The 19,937-nt window shown below is 34.2% G+C and overlaps 1 protein-coding gene and 1 long non-coding RNA gene across 4 annotated transcripts in view; one reads left to right on the top strand and one right to left on the bottom strand.

Annotated features, from left to right (window-relative positions):
- Positions 1-19,937, bottom strand: part of LOC138123488 (uncharacterized) — a 110,063-nt gene that overhangs the window by 33,890 nt on the left and 56,236 nt on the right. The gene's annotated exons all lie outside the window — the stretch shown is intronic.
- Positions 1-19,937, top strand: part of Nmdar2 (NMDA receptor 2) — a 268,077-nt gene that overhangs the window by 203,355 nt on the left and 44,785 nt on the right. For all 3 annotated transcript variants that reach the window (XM_069037427.1, XM_069037444.1, XM_069037436.1), the window contains exon 8: positions 2,144-2,363. In XM_069037427.1, coding sequence (XP_068893528.1) covers positions 2,144-2,363 — 220 coding nt within the window. The remainder of the gene's footprint in view (positions 1-2,143; positions 2,364-19,937) is intronic.

Raw genomic sequence — 19,937 nt, 5'->3', positions numbered from 1 at the left:
CAGACGTGACCTTGGGTGGAATCCTTCAACTTTAACGGTTTTAAATTTTAAATTATTTTTTTTCATTGAAAAAGTGGCAAAGTAGAAAAAATACTGTATGACATCTCGTTTATAAGGCATTTTATCGCACTTACTCCTTTAGGGCACTCCTCGCTACGCTCGTCGTGCTCTAAACCCGTGCGTGCGAACAATTGCTTCTTATAAGGCTCGTATCATAGTATACTATTATCTAATACCGTGGGATAAATGATACTTATCCCACTAATTTTGAGTGGCATAAGAACTGCATTACTTCACGCATTTTCATTACCTCACGAGCTCTGCTAAACCGTTATGAAAATATTTAGTTTAATCCATACTTTTTAGCGATTCTGTATGTACGTAGCAAAATATAAATTCAAGATTAACAGCAATTTTTTTTTCGATATGTACAGTCGTTGACCTAAATAAAATAGGACAAAGTAAATTTCGATTGTGTAATTCGATATTTTTGCGAAATCCATCTCTTAGGAAACAAAAGTGTCAAAAATAAAAAAACAATTCTGATAAGTGTCATCATTCGACAATATTTCAAAAACTCACAATCATTCAATTGAACATAGTGACAGTGACGAGATGACAAGTGAAAAAACACAACCTAACTTTTTGTAAATCAATTGTCAAGTCAAATCAAGTTGTAATCTGAGACACATACGTCTCAGTTACACTACTCAAATCTTTGAATTGTGAAACTGTCTAAGGTAACACTTTGTCCTATTTTATTTTGGTCAACGACTGTACCTTAATAATAATTTGAATAAGCAAATTAACTTTTTTACTAAAATTACGTTGATTTGATTAGCATACAGGCTATTTGATGAAAAACGCCTCAACCCCTAACTTTTTTATTTATTACCCGATTTCAATGAACAAAAAAATTAAAGATATGGTTTTTCAAGCGCTACAAAACAGCTATAAAATTTATTTTTTTTTTGGCGTTATCTTCAGTAGCCAACGATAGTCAACTTTTTTTTTTAAATTGACACATGTATTTTTTTAGGCTTGGTCTGGTAAGGTTTTTTTTTCTGAATCTCATGATGTATTGAAAGATATCATTTGGTTCATAGCTAACTGAAAAAAATAAAACAATTTCTTGTGGTTCAGCTTATAAAATTTCGAGTAAAATTTTTAAGAGTGCCGTGAAAAACAATCGGAATCAAAATACGATAAATGTCATCTAAACGTCAGCTTAGAAATTTTCATCTGCTTTTTTAAACTTTTTTTATTTAAGTATAAAATAACAACATTGTCAGTCATGCAGGATAGCAGTCATTTGACTATTATTTTATGTTCGAGTGTAATAATAATCGTAATTAGTCATAAACAAAAAGTTAATAGAAAAAATAATAATAATAATAATTGCCGTGCCGCCGGGTGGTGGAGGGTTAAGATTATTATTCATGTTTTCCAGGAAAATAATAGATAACACATTGGTAGTTGAAATTCAAAAAGGTATATATTATACTCATGTCACATCGTGAGGAAGTTCCTTAACATTGACACCGAACATAATACACAACAAAGTCAAAATGCGGAGGCGAGACGCCGGTAATTATGTTGATAAGCACTGCACTATTACTTGATAGTAATATCCGTAATAGTGTATGTACTCCGGCAAAATTGCCGTACCGCCGGGTGGAGGTGGGATAGTGCATAAACTCTTCAAGATTGCACCTGAAAATTTTCAAACTCACACTTGACATTTGTTGCTATTTGTATTCCAATTGTTTTTCACGGCACACTTGAAAATTTCATAATAAGCTGAACCACAATTAAAAATTGTTTTATTTTTTTTTCAGTCAGCTATGGACCAAACGATAACTTTTAATACATCATTAGATTCAAAAAAAAAAACTTTACCAGACTGAGCCTAAAAAACTACATGTGTCCATTAAAAAAAAAAAGTTGACTATCGTTAGCTACTGAAAATAACGTAAAAAAAAATTATTTTTTGGCTGCTGCGTAGCACATGAAAAACCATATCTTTGGTTTTTTTGTTCATTGAAATCAGATAATAAATAAAAAAGTTATGGGTTGGGGCGTTTTTTATCAAACAGCCTGTATAAAGCATGCATATCTTATAGAGAATCTTTTTCTATTTTAGGCAACACCATCAGCTTCACATCGCTTTTCGTTATTTCGTACATACTGGCTGGTTTGGGCTGTACTTTTTCAAGCGGCGGTTCATGTTGATTCTCCCAGAGGATTCACAGCACGTTTTATGACAAACGTTTGGGCGATGTTCGCCGTAGTCTTCCTTGCTATATACACTGCCAACCTTGCAGCCTTTATGATCACTAGAGAAGAATTCTTTGAATTTACAGGTAGGTAATCAAAATATGTCCTCTGAATAAATAGTAGCTCTTGAAAGAATTACCTTCCTGAGTTTTAAAAGCTTTTCATTTTTCAATTAATTAATTAAAATTAAACAACAAAATTAAGTACTGTAAGTTAAATATTAGAATTCAAAAAAATTCTACGATAAACATTTTTAATACTTTAAGCTTACAATTTTATTAGTTGCTTGCAGAAAAGATAGATAAGGAACAATTTCCATTTAAAATGAATTTATTTAAAACTTGATACTCTCTTGAATAAGTTCTATCTCATTTTATTACGAGCTTTTGGTCTTCCATCAACTAGTAAAGCATAATGAACAAAACATTTGTCGGTGCAGTAAATTCAAACAAATGTATGTCCTAAAAAATAAGTTTGCAAACTTACCAAACTGAGAAATTACATTAATTAGAACGTAACAAATTAAGAAATCGGGCAAATAATCGTAACCTTAAAAAATAATTAAATTTAAAATTAATTGCTGAAGTTTAGGAGTGCTCGGAATAAAAATAAGAAATAAGCGAGGCGACCTCATTACACCGACATATTCTCCTGCGCAGCTCTGAGATCAGATTTGCTCATTTTAGCAAACATCGTTTGAAGAAAATCGATTAATAAGTTTGTTACTTAAGTGGATTCAAACAGATGTACAAAAAGACAGACAGATAAAAATTCTTATTATTCTTATTCTGTTAACTGCACTAATTTTATAATATTGGGTGATTCAAAATGATTGTGGATAAGTATGGCAACTATGTACGAAAATTTATGTGGCAACTGTGTAGGTAGGATAGAGTTGGCATTTCTTTGACAGTTCATAGTCGCGCAATTTTGAAAAATGTCAAGTCAACCTGTAATGGTAGGAAAAAAATCTAATGGACGCTTATGAAATGTCATAGAACTCTTACTCTTAGAACTCTAATGACTAATGAGTGATGATGATGTGATATTGGGTTGTCTGATTTTATTTATGTAGCTGCTGACTGTGAAGAAATCGATTATGACAATAAATAAGTAAATTATGACAATGAAACAACTAAAACTTTAAAGATTATAATGGAAAACGATTGAGCTTTTGTATCTACAATTAGGAAAAAGTGGTTTTTGTTTTTCAATCGTTTTTGTTTCTTAATATGACGTACAATATATTTTTATTTTCATAAAATACTTACCTATTTATTTTTTTAATTCTAAACGAATTTTAAAAGAAACTAAAAAACTAAAAATACACATAGTTGTGTTGAAAGTTTTAACTTAATAAAAACTTCAAGTTCAAGCAGATATGTTAAAGAAAAAACAAAATATAACTTCAAACAGTTCAAACTTTGTCAGCGGGTGAAGCAAATCAGCAGGCACTAAGAGCTTTAACAAAACTGTGCAATTTTTTATTGTTTGGCCAACTTTGTCATTTATTATGTCATATATTATGTGCCCTTCATAAGAAAGATGGAGGAATTAGACCGATCGCTATAGGAAACTGTTTACGAAGATTGACTTCAAAGCTAGCCTGTTTTCAAAGTCGTAATATTGTTTATTCGAAATCGTATTGTAATATGCACATTCCTAACCTTATACGAGAGCGGAAAGTTAACCTTTCCTTTTTATCTTTACTTCCCTCTCTTGGTCAGTAGTAGGCCACTTTCCGCCCTATTATAAGATTTTTCCAGTGGCGTACTTACTAAAAGTCGAAAAACAGTAGAAATGAAACTGTATCAAATTAATTGTTTATTTGCTAAAAATGTAATGATTCCGAATAAAATAGTATACAAACCTTGGTAGAAATGTGTTTCATTCCTGCCCCGAGCATTAGTTCACCTCGGCTACGCCTTGGTAAACTATCTTAGCTCTCGACAGGAATGAAACACTTCCCACCTCGGTATGTAATCTACTAAAACTGGTGTTAAAAACCTTGTTTCTCCATTATTAAATTCAAAGGATAATGAGCTTATTATTCACCATTATGATGAAGCTTTAGCAGTCTGGGATGTAGAAAATGAGGACGAAATGTCTTGTCTGTTGATTGTTGATTGTTGGTCAACAATCCCACAATTTCAGAAGAATTGGATTAATATCAATATCAAACGAATAATTGCTAATGACTTAATCTTTAATTCACCTAGAGACTTGGGTCGTTTTAAGGCTTTGCAATGCAGAGAATCAGGATCTTGGTTACATGCAATACCTTCTCCTAATATTGGTACTCTTTTAGATAACACTTCCTTCCAAGTTTGTATTGGTTTAAGATTGGGTTGTAATCTTTATACACCTCATATTTGCAAATGCAATGCGAAAGTTGACGAAATTGGCATCCACGGTCTAAGTTGTTCAAAAAGCAGTGGTAGATTTTCCAGACACACTGAAATTAATTCTATTATCAACCGGAGTAGGATGTAAAATGTTACTTCTGGACCAGGATATTTGGCGTCTTAAAAACAAGGCAGAATCCTAAAAATTTAGCTGTTTTCTCAAAAGTAAACAACCGAAAAAGGTCTAAAATTCTTCAAAAAGCACTAATTTTTATGCACCCCAAAAGTACCCAAATATCTGTAGACCACAAAAAATTGGGCACACGAAAAAACCGTTAAAAATCACCCAAAATCATTATTTCATGGGCACCCTAAAAAACTTACAAAATACCTCGTTTTTAAACATCCCAAAAAGTCTTTTTATTTCTGGACCAAGCCATTTGGCGCATGCAAAAAAAAGAAAAACACCAAATCAAGGCGGAATGGTACCAGGGTATTTGGCGTCTTTTAAAAAAACAAGGCAGAATCATAAAAATTTAACTGTTTTCCAAAAAGTAAACAACCGAAAAAAGACCTAAAATCCTTCAAAAAGCACTAATTTTTATGCACCCCAAAAGTACCCAAATATCTGTAGACCACCAGAAATTGGGCACACGAAAAAAATATTTTATTTTATTTATTGAAAATTATTCAAAACCAAGCAGAGTTACCTTAAAAGCAACAAAAAACTTTACAAAATATCTTGTTTTTAAACACCGCAATATGGTTTTTAATTTCTGGATCAAGCCAATTGACGCATGCAAATAGTTATTTATTTAACGACTTCGTGTGTAATTTGGGTTTTTTTGGCATGAGTGGGCCGGTGAAACGAGAGTTTTAAAGGTCCACGAGTGCCAAAAAAGCGCAAATTACACAAGAACGAGTTGAATACAAGGTTTTTTTTTTCGACGAGCCCCCCAAAGGCTCCAAATGGCTGAAAATCTTTAAAATTAACTTGACGTTTCGTTTTGACAAGTTGTCAAATTCATCAAAATCCGTTCATACAGGAGAAAATTCTGAAATTCTGACAGTGTCGAACAAAAAAATTAAAAACGACCGAAAATAGGGCCCTTATCCAGGGCATTTGGGCAATGAAAATCATCGAAATTAGCCCCAAAAAGCTATTAAAATTGAAATTGAATGAAAAGGAGGTCAAAGATCTTCATTTTTAGATACCCCAAAATGGCTTTTCATTTATGGACCAGGATAATAATTGGTAAAATAAAAAAATATATATGGACAGTCTTGTCTGAATATTTCACCGGTTCCAGATGGATCCGGTGGAAATGGGGTATAAATCCTTAAAAAATAAATAAACAAATCCTTTAAATATACCTTAAAACAGGATTAAATACCTTAAATATTTGCTTTTAAAAACAACCATTGAATTTCACCGCTACATCAGATGTGCGATCAAATAAAAAAAAAATCAGAATAGGCGAAAATGGTGGTTTGAACCAATCAAAGCATCAGAATAGCACAATCGAGGTAACTTGATTTTTTTTTTATTGATCGCACGTTATTACTTTTCAAGACAAAATATTAGTTCTAGACCATTACAGTTAGGCACTTTAAAAACCTAGTAAAACAACCCAAAAAAAACAAAATTCTTACTTAAATCCCCCGGTTTTCAACACCCCAATATTTCTCGAGTTAATAAAGAAAAAGTGCAAAACATTCCCCGTTTTCGTTCCGACTACAATCCGATCTATTCTTACAGCATTTCCTCTTTGACGACAGCTTATACCGTTTATAGGTGAGGAGAATCATCGCCACGACCATCAATCCTGAATTAAACAGGACAGGTCAGGTCAGGTCAGGTCAGGTCAGGTCGATATTACTGTAAGTCCTGAATAGATGGAAATATTTTGAGAATATTTGGCAGCACTCAGTTGCCTGTCAATCTTCACTATGGCCACTTTAGATCTCACCAGTTCAGATTTAAGAACGACTGCATTCTCAATTAAAAAAAGGCGATGATAGGAATCGAACCCAAAACCTTTTTAATTATCTGTCTAACTCTTTACCAACTGAGCTATTTAGGTCTTGTCCATTATAATTTCTAATCAGCTATAATAATATATCAAATTACGCAATATTACGAAATCAGAAAAAAGTTGGATTTGCGGAAATTCGAACCCGAGAGGCCTTGGATTGAACGCAATTACCTGTTTTGCCAACACTTCTACGATGGATTTTATAAAGACGCTTTCGTATTGAATATATTATATTGTCGATGTTAATTTTTGAAAAAAAAAATGTTATTGATTAAAAAAAATGAAATTTAATTATACAGGGTGTTTTCGAAGTTGAGACGTTCCTTGTAACACGAGGTACTATACATTATTCTTAAAAATTTTAGCTTAAATCTTCTTAGTAAAATGTTTGTATTAACGGGGATAATTAATTGTATGTTTTTATTGTTTTCTAAAATTTTGAGTCCGGTCCTGTCTATTTCTCCGCTGTACTAGATTAATAACTGACGTGGTATCTTTCCGGAAATCGCTCTGCGTACTCTCTGGACGCCGCAGCTGCATTCTGATAACGTGACAACATTGCCCATACATTAGCAATATATCTGTGAGCTCATTATTTTCCTAATAATAAAGCCATTCCGACTAATTAGATGACAACTCTGACAGTATTTTTGATTAACGTCCAGGCTCATTTGATTTTTTTATTGTCAATTCTAATTTCTAACAAATCGCGCAAAATTTGAGCAGGACCGGTTTCAAAAATTTCAAAAAAATTAACTTATTGTATCTTCATTGCCATAAACATTTTACTAAGGTGATTTTGGCTAAAACTCTTTAGAACAACGCATACTATCACATATTAAAAGGAACGCCTCAACTTCGAAAACACCCTGTAGTGTACATAACAAGTATCTAAATTTATTTCTTAAAGATAAACACTTGTACTACTAAAATTCGACTATGTACTTGTACTGCACTAATACAGTGTGGAAGACAATGATATTCAGCTAGGAGTTACCTTTACATTATCCCTGTAGAAATACGATGTGCTCAAAATATACATTAAAATTCCAAATGTGATTAATCGAAAGCAAAGTACCGCCTGAGTAGTAATTACTGTTTGAGTTGGCAATAAATTCTGGTGACTTTTGGTGTCATTTTCCAACGAGAAAACCATTTTATTAATAAAAGATTACGAAAATCAAAACCAAGACGTTTAAATCTGAAATGAATGCCAGATGTCAACAATGTCAATAAAACAAACCGAAATAGATACAATTCACAGTTTTGAAAATTCCATGTAAAATTTTCTATTGCCATCTAAAACAGTTATTGTTGTTCACCCGGTAGTATCAATAGCAGTAACAGTAGCAACACAGTCAGTAACCGTTAATGTTCCGAAACTAAAGAATAATTGTATTGTTAGATTGTTACTGGAAGTTAAAAGTTTGGAATCGAATCGAATAACCGATAACAGTCATATTTTGGGAACAGTTATTGGGGTCTATTCTGTAACTAATCTAATCTGTTAAATTTAGTTTATTGTTTATTTTACTGGAACTGTTACAGTATTGGAACAGTTCCAAAGTAACAGTTCTCAGATGATAGAATTTAAATATACGGGTCTATTTTGTAACTCTCAACGATCACATTACTAAAGGATCCCTCGTTAATTAGTGATTAATCGGAATATAGTGATCAAATGGTATTTTGTAAGTTTTGCTTCTCGCTAAATAACGTAAATTGTCGTCAGCTGTCATCGTTAAATAGTTTATGCATTTTTACTATCCACTATATTTCGTTCGTGTTAATTTGTCTTAATAAAACTTGCTCTTGCGAGTTTTTCTACAGAGACATATTGATACAAGTAGTGGCAGAATTGGAAAAGAGTTCTTATAAACTATTATTAACTGATCGGTACAAAACACAGAGATCGTGATCGATTGTTAAATCAATATTTAAGAGATGTAAGTGCTTATTCACAATGGACATAAGACATAAGAAATACATAAGAGATACCTAAGAATAATTTGTAAATTTGGGCAATTGAAAAATAATTTATGTGCCCATATAACTCGAATATGATTCTCCATGCCTTTTTGTACCCAACAATAATGTTCACTGAGGTCACTTCTCATAAGTTACGTAAAAATTAATAGTATATCCACTGCATGTATCATGGATTTCTTATGCCTTATGTCAAGCTTATGTCCACTGTGAATAAGCACTTAGTGCTTGAAGAATCATATTCGAGTGATATGGACACATAAATTATTTTCCAACTGCCCAAATTTACAAATTATTCTTAGGTATATCTTATGTATTTCTTATGTCTTATGTCCATTGTGAATAAGCACTAACTGATCCGTTCTTTACAACAAAAGAAAATTTCAGAAAATACTAGCGACTTAGTAGGGAGGCTGAACAAGATTTGTTTTTAGAAATTTTACCTTACGTAGATAACGGCAGAGTCAAGAAATTCCTGTGATAACATTTGTAGCAGCAGTTTTATTGCTCACGGCAGTTACCAAAAACCTGTAGGAAGCAATAAGCAATGTCTCAGTCCACAGTCATTATGAAATTGTACAAATTATGGTAAAACATTTGCCCCCGATTTTTTTGTTTTTATTTTTTTTTTTACTTTTATTATATATTTTTATTATTCCTGAAGAACGTATTGTTTTCTAATTTGTCAACATAGAGCTGATACTGTTGCTGAGTCGTTTTGCATTTACGCTTGAGCATTGTTTTTATACAGTGTGGAAACTACTTACGGAATAAATTCAGTAATTTCAAAACTAATTAATGACATTTGCCAAAAACGCTGAAACAGGTCAATTTTTATTTCTCATGGTGCTTATTTTAAGTTGCTTCACTTGTTTATGACGTTATCCATTTTTGAGCTATTACATCATCACCAATTTTTTTAAATGACAACTACCACTTTTTTTGTACTCTTTTTGATAGACCTTCTTACTACCTAAACGATGAATCAAAAAAATTGTTACCTTACATAACAATTTTTTTGAGAAAATGACAAATTTTACATCAAAAATTTAATTTAATTTTTAATGTAAAAAATTTAATTGACCTCAAACAAAAACAAATAAACATGTAAGGTTAACAATAAAATGTAACGCGAATGTTGAAATTGCCCCCCGCCAACTATTTAGCACTCACACAGGAGTGTAAACATTGTACACCGCGCTCAATAATGTTAGGGCTAATTTGTTCCATTTCAGCGCGAATTCTGTGTCGTAAATCTTCTAAATTGTTTGGTCTATTGAAGAAAATCCTCGATTTTAAATAACCACATAGAAAAAAAATTAAATACATAAAAAATTTAATTAAAGTTTTGAAGTAAAATTTGTCATTTTCTCAAAAAAATTGTTATGTAAGTTACCAAATTTTTTAATTCATAGTTTAGGTAGTACGCAGGTCTATCAGAAAGAGAAGAAAAAAGTGGGGGTTGTCATTTAAAAAAATTGGTGATTACGTCATAGCTCAAAAATGGATGACGTCATGAGCAAGTTAAGTAACTTAAAATAAGTATTACGAGAAATAAAAATTGACCTGTTTCAGCGTTTTCGACAAATGTCATTAGTTTTGAAATGATTGAATTTATTCCATAAGTAATTTCCACACTGTATAACTTTACACAGTCGCAAACTTTTCTTCCCGCTTTCCTATTAGTTATTCCTAATTGTGATCAGTGTTATTTGCATATTGCATTTTCAACATTTGCACGGTAGTGACAGTACAAAACATAAAAAGTACATGAACTGTCATGAACATATAGGTACTATAAAGTTGGCCGTTGTGCTACTATCCAACTTAAAATTGTAAATTTTTGCCATAACGATGGTTATCGAATTATAATGATAACGATAGAATTTAAGAAATACCAAGTATGCTGAAATCGTTGTAGTTCAATAGCTACCAATGCTTAACGAGCATCACTATTGGACGAATAGTTGTTTAATGATAAGTTACAAAATAGACCCGATAGTCTAATTTTTACCCTTTTGCGGTGACGTCACGATTTCCTTCCTCGCTTTCTCCCTATTGAAACGACAGACACAGAAAAAAAAGGGGCACTTTTACTTTGTGGTTATTTTATGCTCCTATCAATTTGACAATTTTTAATTTCTTTCACTTATTACATTAATTACAAACATAACCTTTCGAAGCAATTGTCAACAAATTTGAAACAGAATAGTTATTTATGATCACGACCTTCTAAATAGTCGAGACTGTTGGCTCTCTCCGTCCTGTTCATTTGTCAGTTTTCGGCGTTCGCCGTTTGGCGCTACTTTGCAGGCGCCGAAATTGGTGCGAAACGTTAAATGTCAAAAAGATGACATGTAAAATGCTATATGCCGTTCACGATTATTTTAAACACGCAGGAGGCCGCGATATTTTTTTGTTAGATTGGCGTCAGGTCCTGTCATATGACGTTTCGTTTTTAAATATTCGCATTGTTGTCAATTCCGTCATTAATTTAGTTAATAAGAATTTACCCAGAACTGCCCTACAAATATGTATGTTTCATTTCAATTACAATTTTACGATTATTGTTCCTAATGCGTTCAATTATTTAAAAAATGTAACAACTTGGGAGCAGTGTTCGGTTGAATTATAACCTAAAATAGATTTATTAAGACAAATCACAATACTGCCAACTAAAATGTCAGATTTTCATAGATAGTCCGAATTTGAAATAATCGTGAATGGTTTATATTTGGAGATGTGTAAGGATTATAAAAAGACAAAAACATTCAATGAATTGGCTTCAGAATGTTTGAATATTTGCCCAGGTAGGGATTTCAAAAATCTTTTAATCAGTAATAGACTTGCAATAATTTAAAATGTATTTTAAAAATATTCTTCACTAACATAATGTTGTAGGCAAGCCTTTCCAATAGTCCTGCTAATGTACCGATCCCGACTGAAACATTCTCTGACACCGCAAACACTCCTTTGCCTGCTTAAATCTTCATTTTCTTTTCCCTCGTCTACTTCCAATGTTGTGGGTATTATAGCAAGTACTGAATTTCGTGAAATAGTTAAATTCATACTCAGATCTCCATAAATTTCGTTGTATTTAAGAATATGTATATTAGGAACGATTATTATCTATGCAATTAATATGCTTAACTAACCGAAAATTTCGATTAAAATGCCTTTATCCGACAAAGTGACAACACAATGACAGAAAGTCAAGTTTCAAACCGCGTGGTTCCGAACTCAAATCCCCCGTTCGCTAGCGCCAAACGGCTTACAAGTGCATAATGGTATTTTGCTCAAATGAACAGGCCGGAGAGAGCCAAGCGTCTCGACTATTTAGAAGGTCGTGTTTATGATGATCAATTCAAATTTGCTTCTGATCCTAGCTCAAACATACGTGAAGTTACTAGATAATGACGTCACCGCAAAAGGGTAAATTTGGACTATACTTCTAACTGTGTGCCAAATTTCAATGAGCTCTGCTAAACCGTTCTAAAAATACTTAGCTATATCCATACTTTTTAGCGACTCTGCATAATAATAATTCTACCGACTGAATTGATTTTGTAAAAAGTAAAAAGTAAGTGTAAAAACCCGGACACTCGAATTTTTTAATTTAAGATTTTTTTTCACTACTAGTCTCAGAAGGCGTCATTATTGACTCTCGAACCGAACCCAGAAGTAGAATTTCTCTCCTCCAGGTTAATAAATTTTTATTATTAACCAAGGTCAATAATGAACAGCCGTCACCTAGCAACGAAAGATTTTCGTTGATTTCATTGGTTAACATAGACGATTTTCATAGCAACCGTTGAAAAATGAGAACTCGGATCGTCGCATCGGACAAAATAATTTAATTAATAATTATTATCAGAAAGGGTTTTAACGTATCTAGTAGTGAAAAAAATTGTATATAAACCACGGTCCAGAAGTCCCTTATAGCCTTCGCTTCTTACATCCCTCGGCGCGCCTCGGGATCTAATCTTAGCGCTCTGGCTATAATCATGAACTTCTCCACCCTGGTGTATACTATACTATAAGAATGTGAACAATAATAATAATGATAACGAAAACTTTTATTTATACATAACATGCATAACAAGAAAGAAATGAAAATTAACTAAAACAGGTAACAAACAAGGAAAGTAACATTTTTGGAAAAATTAAACAACAAATAAATTTTTAAACAAACATAATTGTCCCTTTTTTTAAATTTCAACTGAATGTTGGTAACGGGTATTACACCCCCACCCCCCCCGACACCTATTAAGTGTTTCGATACGCCTAGGTATGCTTTGAATGTTGAATCTCTTCTTGTGGCATCTGCTCCCATTCTTCATGCAACGCTATTCGCAACTCTGGAATGGTTCTGGCAATGGTTGTCTTTTTTTAACAGTCCGTCCTAACGTGTCCCATACATGTTCTATTGGGTTCATGTCAGGACTTCGAGCGGGCCACTCCAAAGGAGGAATTTCAACAGTGTCTAGGTAAGTGGTAACTATTCGTGCAGTATGTGGACGGGCATTATCGTGCATAAATAAGAAATTCTCCCCAACAAATGGGGCATAAGGGACAACATGAGCCTCCAAACACTGTCGTATATATCTGTGTGCTGTTAGGGTTCCATGTTCCATGAAAATTAATTCGGTGTCCCCATAAAAAGAAATACCCGCCCACACCATTACCCCACCGCCACCAAAAGGTGTTCTGCATGAAATGCAGCAAGGTGCAAAGGATCGTAGGCAAAAACGAGACTTGTCAGAAAACATTACTGAGATCCACTGCTGGATAGTCCAATTTGTGTGATTTTCTGCAAATATCATTCTGTTAACTCTATGATCTGCTGTTAATTTTGGGCATGCTACCGGTTTATGAGAACTCAAATCACTTTCGTGTAGGATCCTTCGTACAAGTAACTACTTGGCTTATTTTTATGCATATTACACTTAGTATTTACTTCAAAAATTGCTAGTAATAGTATATTACATACCGAGGAGGAAAGTGTTCCATTCCTGTCGAGAGAACAATAGTTTACCGAGAGGCTTGCCCTCGAGGTGAACTAGTTCTCGAAACACAAGAACGGACTTTCGCCGAGATTTGTATACTATTTTATTCACAATCAATCATCTAATAAAACAAGCACCATTACAATAATAAAAAATAAATAAAAACCAACCTCCGTAATATTATCGTTTATTATGGCAAAATATTAAAACTTAGTAGGCGCGCACACAAAAGTCAAACCAAATTGACATTTGCTCACATTTTTTAACAAACAAAATGTGCGATAGTGAAATAGAATGTACCCTCCCCAGAATTGCGGGAATCCGCACACAAATTAACATTCAATCTGGTTTGGTCTTTTTCTGTATTTTGACACTGACAATTGATTATAAAAAAACGGACTATAGCCACGTTAAGGCTGTTGCCTAGTGGTTGGCCAAGCAATGGTATGGATTTTAATTATTTTTCCACAGTTTTATGTTTGAAGCATGGTGACTATATTTTTTGTTAAACATTAACGTATCTCACGGGGCTACTGTCTCAGTTTTTTGAAAAATCGCTTAATTCTTTTTAAAAAAATTAATAACGTTTTACATAATTTCCCTTATTTTTGTTCGATTTTTCATTTAGAGGCTATTTAAAAAGTGCATTGCATTCAGAAGAACGTATCTCATGGGGCTACTGTCTCAGTTTTTGGAAAAAGAAGTTAGATTGGAAGCAAAAAAATAAACAAAAGTGTCAACAAAACGAGTAAAATTCGGTTATTAGGCAGCCCACTATTCTTCTCAACTACCTGGAGCCTCTGGAGGTCGTAAACTCGGGTTGACATAATCAGTAATAATCGCTGCTAACATCGGCAATGCAACTTTCTTTTGTTGGGAAGATATTGTATTCTCAATTTGGTTGTAGGTCGTAAAATTTTATTGCATATTATGAGCGATTAACGGGCACAATAGTTGGGTTTGAAAAAGTTGGGAAGCGGCGCGTGCCGTTTGCCGTACTATTCCGGACACGGAATCTTGGCCATAACTGACATTGAACTGACAAATATGTGTGAACTGGCCTTTATTAAATATAACCCAACTTTTGACTCGATAATGCAATTTCCTTGCTTTTTTCATGTCAGAATAAAAACTTCAAAATGATTTTTAATAATTGTCATTTATTAATGACGCTAATGATTGGTTTACATCATTTTTCTTTAGAAATGTCAAAAAAATGTTGGCCAAGATTCCGTGTCCGGAATAGTACAATGCAAATATACAAAATGTACAATACAACCCTGCTTAAAATATTACCTGCTAGTGGTAAACTAGGATTTATAAGCCCCGCAAGATCTTTAACTTAAAGTACCATACAATTTTACGACCTATAGTACAGTCATTTGGGTCTAAAAAAAAGAGGTTGAAAATGGGTAGTTTTATATATTTCGATGTGCTCTTTCCGAATTTCAACTTTGCCACCTCGTATTTTTGCCGCTCGCGCCGCCATATTGGAAAAATGGCGCCTAAAAGCAGTTTTTTGACAATATCTCCTTTCTGACTCATTTCACGATAAAAACGTCTATATACAAAATGAAACTAGAGAAAATTGCCTACAATTCATGTAATAACCTTTTTTTCGTAAAATTAATAGTACGAGCGCCGCAAAGTATATTTCAACAAGCGTCTTGGCCAAAACACTCATTTCCACACCACCTTGAGGTAGAGTAAGCAGCGCGTTTTTTTATCGTGGTATCCGCAGTAGGCCTAATCCACATGCAATTCACTATTCCAAAATTTAGTGCATTCTCCTTCGCTTCGATGTTCTTGATGGACCAGGTGTTGCGAGTTCATTATCTTTAGTACCGATCGAAACGTCACAGACCGAAATTTCTTCCACATCATCCGCGATGGGATTATCAGTTTCATCGCAATCCTCTTCATTCTCGATTTCATCATATGTTTGCTCGAAAATAGTCTCCGTTTGTTCCTCTTCATCGCTATCTTGTGATGGAACTTGCGAGTTATCACAGGTACCACTACAATTCGTGCATATAACGGAGCACTTTAACCCAGCCTTTCTGCATCCAAAGGCTTTTTGACATCTCTTTTTGCATAAGTTTTAACAAGCTTTCCGGAGCTGATGGCTCGAGTGTGGTGACAGGAATTAGCCCGTTCTTGTTTCTTTTCCATCCCCATTGCTCTGCATTTTGTTGATTCCCATACCACTGCTGAACCTGGTGATAGGTTCGGGACGAATGTTGTCGTGCTGCTGCTTGTGTTGGTGGTAGCGACGCAATATTAAATTTACTTTTAAATGCTGATGTTGTGAAGCATGCATATCTATAGTTGTTTAAAGACATACTTTTTTTACTTTTCACAGTACTGTAACTGTATAATTCAAGAAGGACGCGTTCTCCAGCTTTAGCAATGATCTCTGGATCAGCATTTGGATTTTTGAATACCTGGATAATCTCGTTTAAATCTGGATTTTTTCGCAGTACATTAATAAATTTCATTTTTCCTTGATTAAATAATGCTGATGTTGTATCACAGCCACTGAAGGTATGCAAGAATAAAATATGATCTGCGGCTGTTTTACTCGTATCTATGATACTTTTTGTTGAATATATTTGTTGCGAAATTTTTCCTTTTCCTGGTTTGAGAATATATATGTTTGAACGCGTAGAAAGAGCCCTCAAAATGGATAAGGAGATCTACATCTTCGCCGACAACTATTACGAAATCAAATGCCGATGAAACGCTTATTGCGGTATTGATTTATTAGCGCATCTGCATCTTCCGTGGCTTGTTTGACCATGAAGTTCTCAGCTTCAAATTTTTTGACGGCTCTTTCTATGCGTTCAAACATTCGTTCCGAACCTATCACCAGGTTCAGCAGTGGTATGGGAATCAACAAAATGCAGAGCAATGGGGATGGAAAAGAAACAAGAACGGGCTAATTCCTGTCACCACACTCGAGCCATCAGCTCCGGAAAGCTTGTTAAAACTTATGCAAAAAGAGATGTCAAAAAGCCTTTGGATGCAGAAAGGCTGGGTTAAAGTGCTCCGTTATATGCACGAATTGTAGTGGTACCTGTGATAACTCGCAAGTTCCATCACAAGATAGCGATGAAGAAGAAAAAATGGAGACTATTTTCGAGCAAACATATGATGAAATCGAGAATGAAGAGGATTGCGATGAAACTGATAATCCCATCGTGGATGATGTGGAAGAAATTTCGGTCTGTGACGTTTCGATCGGTACTAAAGACAATGAACTCGCAACACCTGGTCCATCAAGAACATCGAAGCGAAGGAGAATGCACTAAATTTTGGAATAGTGAATTGCATGTGGATTAGGCCTACTGGGGATACCACGATAAAAAAACGCGCTGCTTACTCTACCTCAAGGTGGTGTGGAAATGAGTGTTTTGGCCAAGACGCTTGTTGAAATATACTTTGCGGCGCTCGTACGCCAAAACTATTAATTTTACGAAAAAAAGCTTATTACATGAATTGTAGGCAATTTTCTCTAGTTTCATTTAGTATATAAACGTTTTTATCGTAAAGTGAGTCGGGAAGGAGATATTTTCAAAAAACTGCTTTTAGGCACCATTTTTTCAATATGGCGGCGCGAGCGGCAAAAATACGAGGTGGCAAAGTTGAAATTCGGATAGAGCACATCGAAATCTATAAAGTTACCCATTTTCAAAACTCCGGGAAAACTTTCCAGGTAAAACTACCAAATGACTGTACTACTATTGTATTCTCAATTTGGTTGTAGGTCGTAAAATTTTATTGCATATTATGAGCGATTAACGGGCACAATGGTTGGGTTTGAAAAGGTTGAGAAGCGGCGCGTGCCGTTTGCCGTACAATGCAAATATACAAAATGTACAATACAACCCTGCTTAAAATATTACCTGCTAGTGGTAAACCAGGATTTATAAGCCCCGCAAGATCTTTAACTTAAAGTACCATAAAATTTTACGACCTACAACCAAATTGAAAATACAGTACAACCAAATTGAAAACACAGTACCTACTTGCGCTCGGCTGACGGGAACATCCTCGGGGCAGGGCCGGCGTGCCACGATGGTCAACTTATGAATCCCATTTTTAAAATATACCTGAAAGGATTGCGGTAGTGCGGTATCATGATCTTTTTATCCTTTTAACAAAGTAAACCAATCACTAATTCTAATAATAGAGAGTAATTAAAATAGCTAATACCTACATATAACACTTTTTTTGATCGAGCACCAATTATACAGGGTGGGGCATCGTATACGCGCACGCGAGAAATCGCGACTTCTAATTAAACAAAATTATCGAAATTTTTCACACTTACCTGGCTATTGGTAAGGTACATTTCATAATTTTTTGATAATTTTTCACTTACAAACAAATCCAAAAAAAAATGTAAATTTCAACCAAAAAGTCAAATTCTGATTTTTATACTTACCTACCCAGATTCACTTCCTATAATTATTTACGAAATCAGCGGAAAAAAAACACCAATTAAATTTTGAATTAAACGCAGTTTTACATTTCAACTTTCAAAATCATTTTTATTTATGACCTGCTACTTGTTCTGTCGTAAATTTAGATGACAATGGAAACTGTCAATTTTATGGCAAAAAGGTTTAAAACGGTCGGCTATACCTTTTGTTGGGAAATTATACCATTGTGCCATAAATCACGCGTCTGGTTTACGTTTAAATAAAAAAGCGAATTATTTACTCAACCAAGTCAAAATTTGCAATTGTGCCTCCAGGGTTTGATGCCCTACCAGATACAGATTCATTTAGTGTAAAAACTTTATAGGTAAGTTAACAGTTAATTTCAGAAAACTAATAAAACTGTTACGGCCTTATTTATTAACAAAAAAAATTTAAAACATTCTTATTAATTAAAAAAATCAATTTTTGGCAAAAACGTCAAATTTGACATTTACAAAAATATATTGTGATCACGACCTGCTAGATAGTCAGAGTGTCTATAGCGGCCTGGGCGTAGACCGAAAAATCCTATGTTCTCATGATTCTGACGTTTAGGGTTGATTTCGGGGGTTGCTGTTAGCAACTAACTGTCATGCTATCACATCGTCATGTGCATCGTGACAATTTTGACATGCAGTCCAAGATGCAGTCCTCACACATGTATCTGCATGATGCATGCAGTCATGCGTCGCTGTCCAGTGATAAATGATACATTACTTTAATTGTAATTAGTAATTACAGTTTGGATATTCTAAATGGCAAAAGCAAAATGTTGCGCACTGGTTCGGTTGTGCGGGAGGGACAAAGTTTCGGCGCCGCGTTTTTTGAAAATATCTCGGTCAGTGGCGAGTGCAAATTCATAGAATAATAATTTGCCCAAAATGATATTCTATTCAAAACTGTACAAAACGTAAAATATCCTTTCCACTCATTTCCACCAAGAATGGCACGGATTAATTAAGCAAATATAGGTAATTGTTTTGTTGTGGGCCCATCTTTATCTGAAATGACCCGCTTAGGAAATAATGTAGGTACTGCAAATCCAAGAATGAGATTATAATTTTAATATTAATCTAGAAATAGGAAGTTGTTGCTGCATTTACCGCAATATCGGTTCTAATATGATAAAAAAGCCAGTTCATAAACACTAACAGCAAAATGCTAAAAACCAGAAACACCACACAGAACTAGCATCAACAAAATTAATAAAATTGTTGTTATTAAAGCTACTTTTAAACTGCGACACTCTTTGAGTCTTTGACACTGCATTTTGACAACTTCACTGAATTCATAACATTTGTTTATGAGGTTATGATTATTTAGTGACATTCCCCCCTAAAGTGGCGCCGTGGAGATCACAGGCACTAAAGCTTCGCCCAGGCAGATGTATAGTGAAATATGTCAATCATCAAGACGGCGGTGATTGTGATAATTGTTAAATGTCAGTTTCAATCGTTTTAATTCAAAATCAAAGCAACAAGATTGAAACAATTTGCTCAATACCAGAACAACCAGTTAATTCTGTTTGTAAACAACGCGTTGTTTTAAATTTTTCATAATTGAGAACCGGGTCGTTTACGTCTTATCGCGGCTCTCGGAAGTGAAGTGACTTCGAAAAATGTACATTGGGGTTACCCCGACGTCAAGTGAGAAAAGTACCAGAACCTGGAATGGAAACGTGTGTGATCCTGTTTCGAGGACGACCTGGAGTGCAATAGACGAGCGTCTCTGGAGGTGTCACCGCAGTTTGCGTCGTTTTTCCAGTACGACGTGTATTACAAAGTGGTCTCTTGTGCGAGTAAC

Source organism: Tenebrio molitor, chromosome 1 (assembly GCF_963966145.1).
Source record: "Tenebrio molitor chromosome 1, icTenMoli1.1, whole genome shotgun sequence".
Classification (NCBI taxonomy): domain Eukaryota; kingdom Metazoa; phylum Arthropoda; class Insecta; order Coleoptera; family Tenebrionidae; genus Tenebrio; species Tenebrio molitor.
The sequence above is the reverse complement of the archived record's forward strand: the minus strand, read 5'-3'. Positions and strand labels throughout refer to the sequence as shown.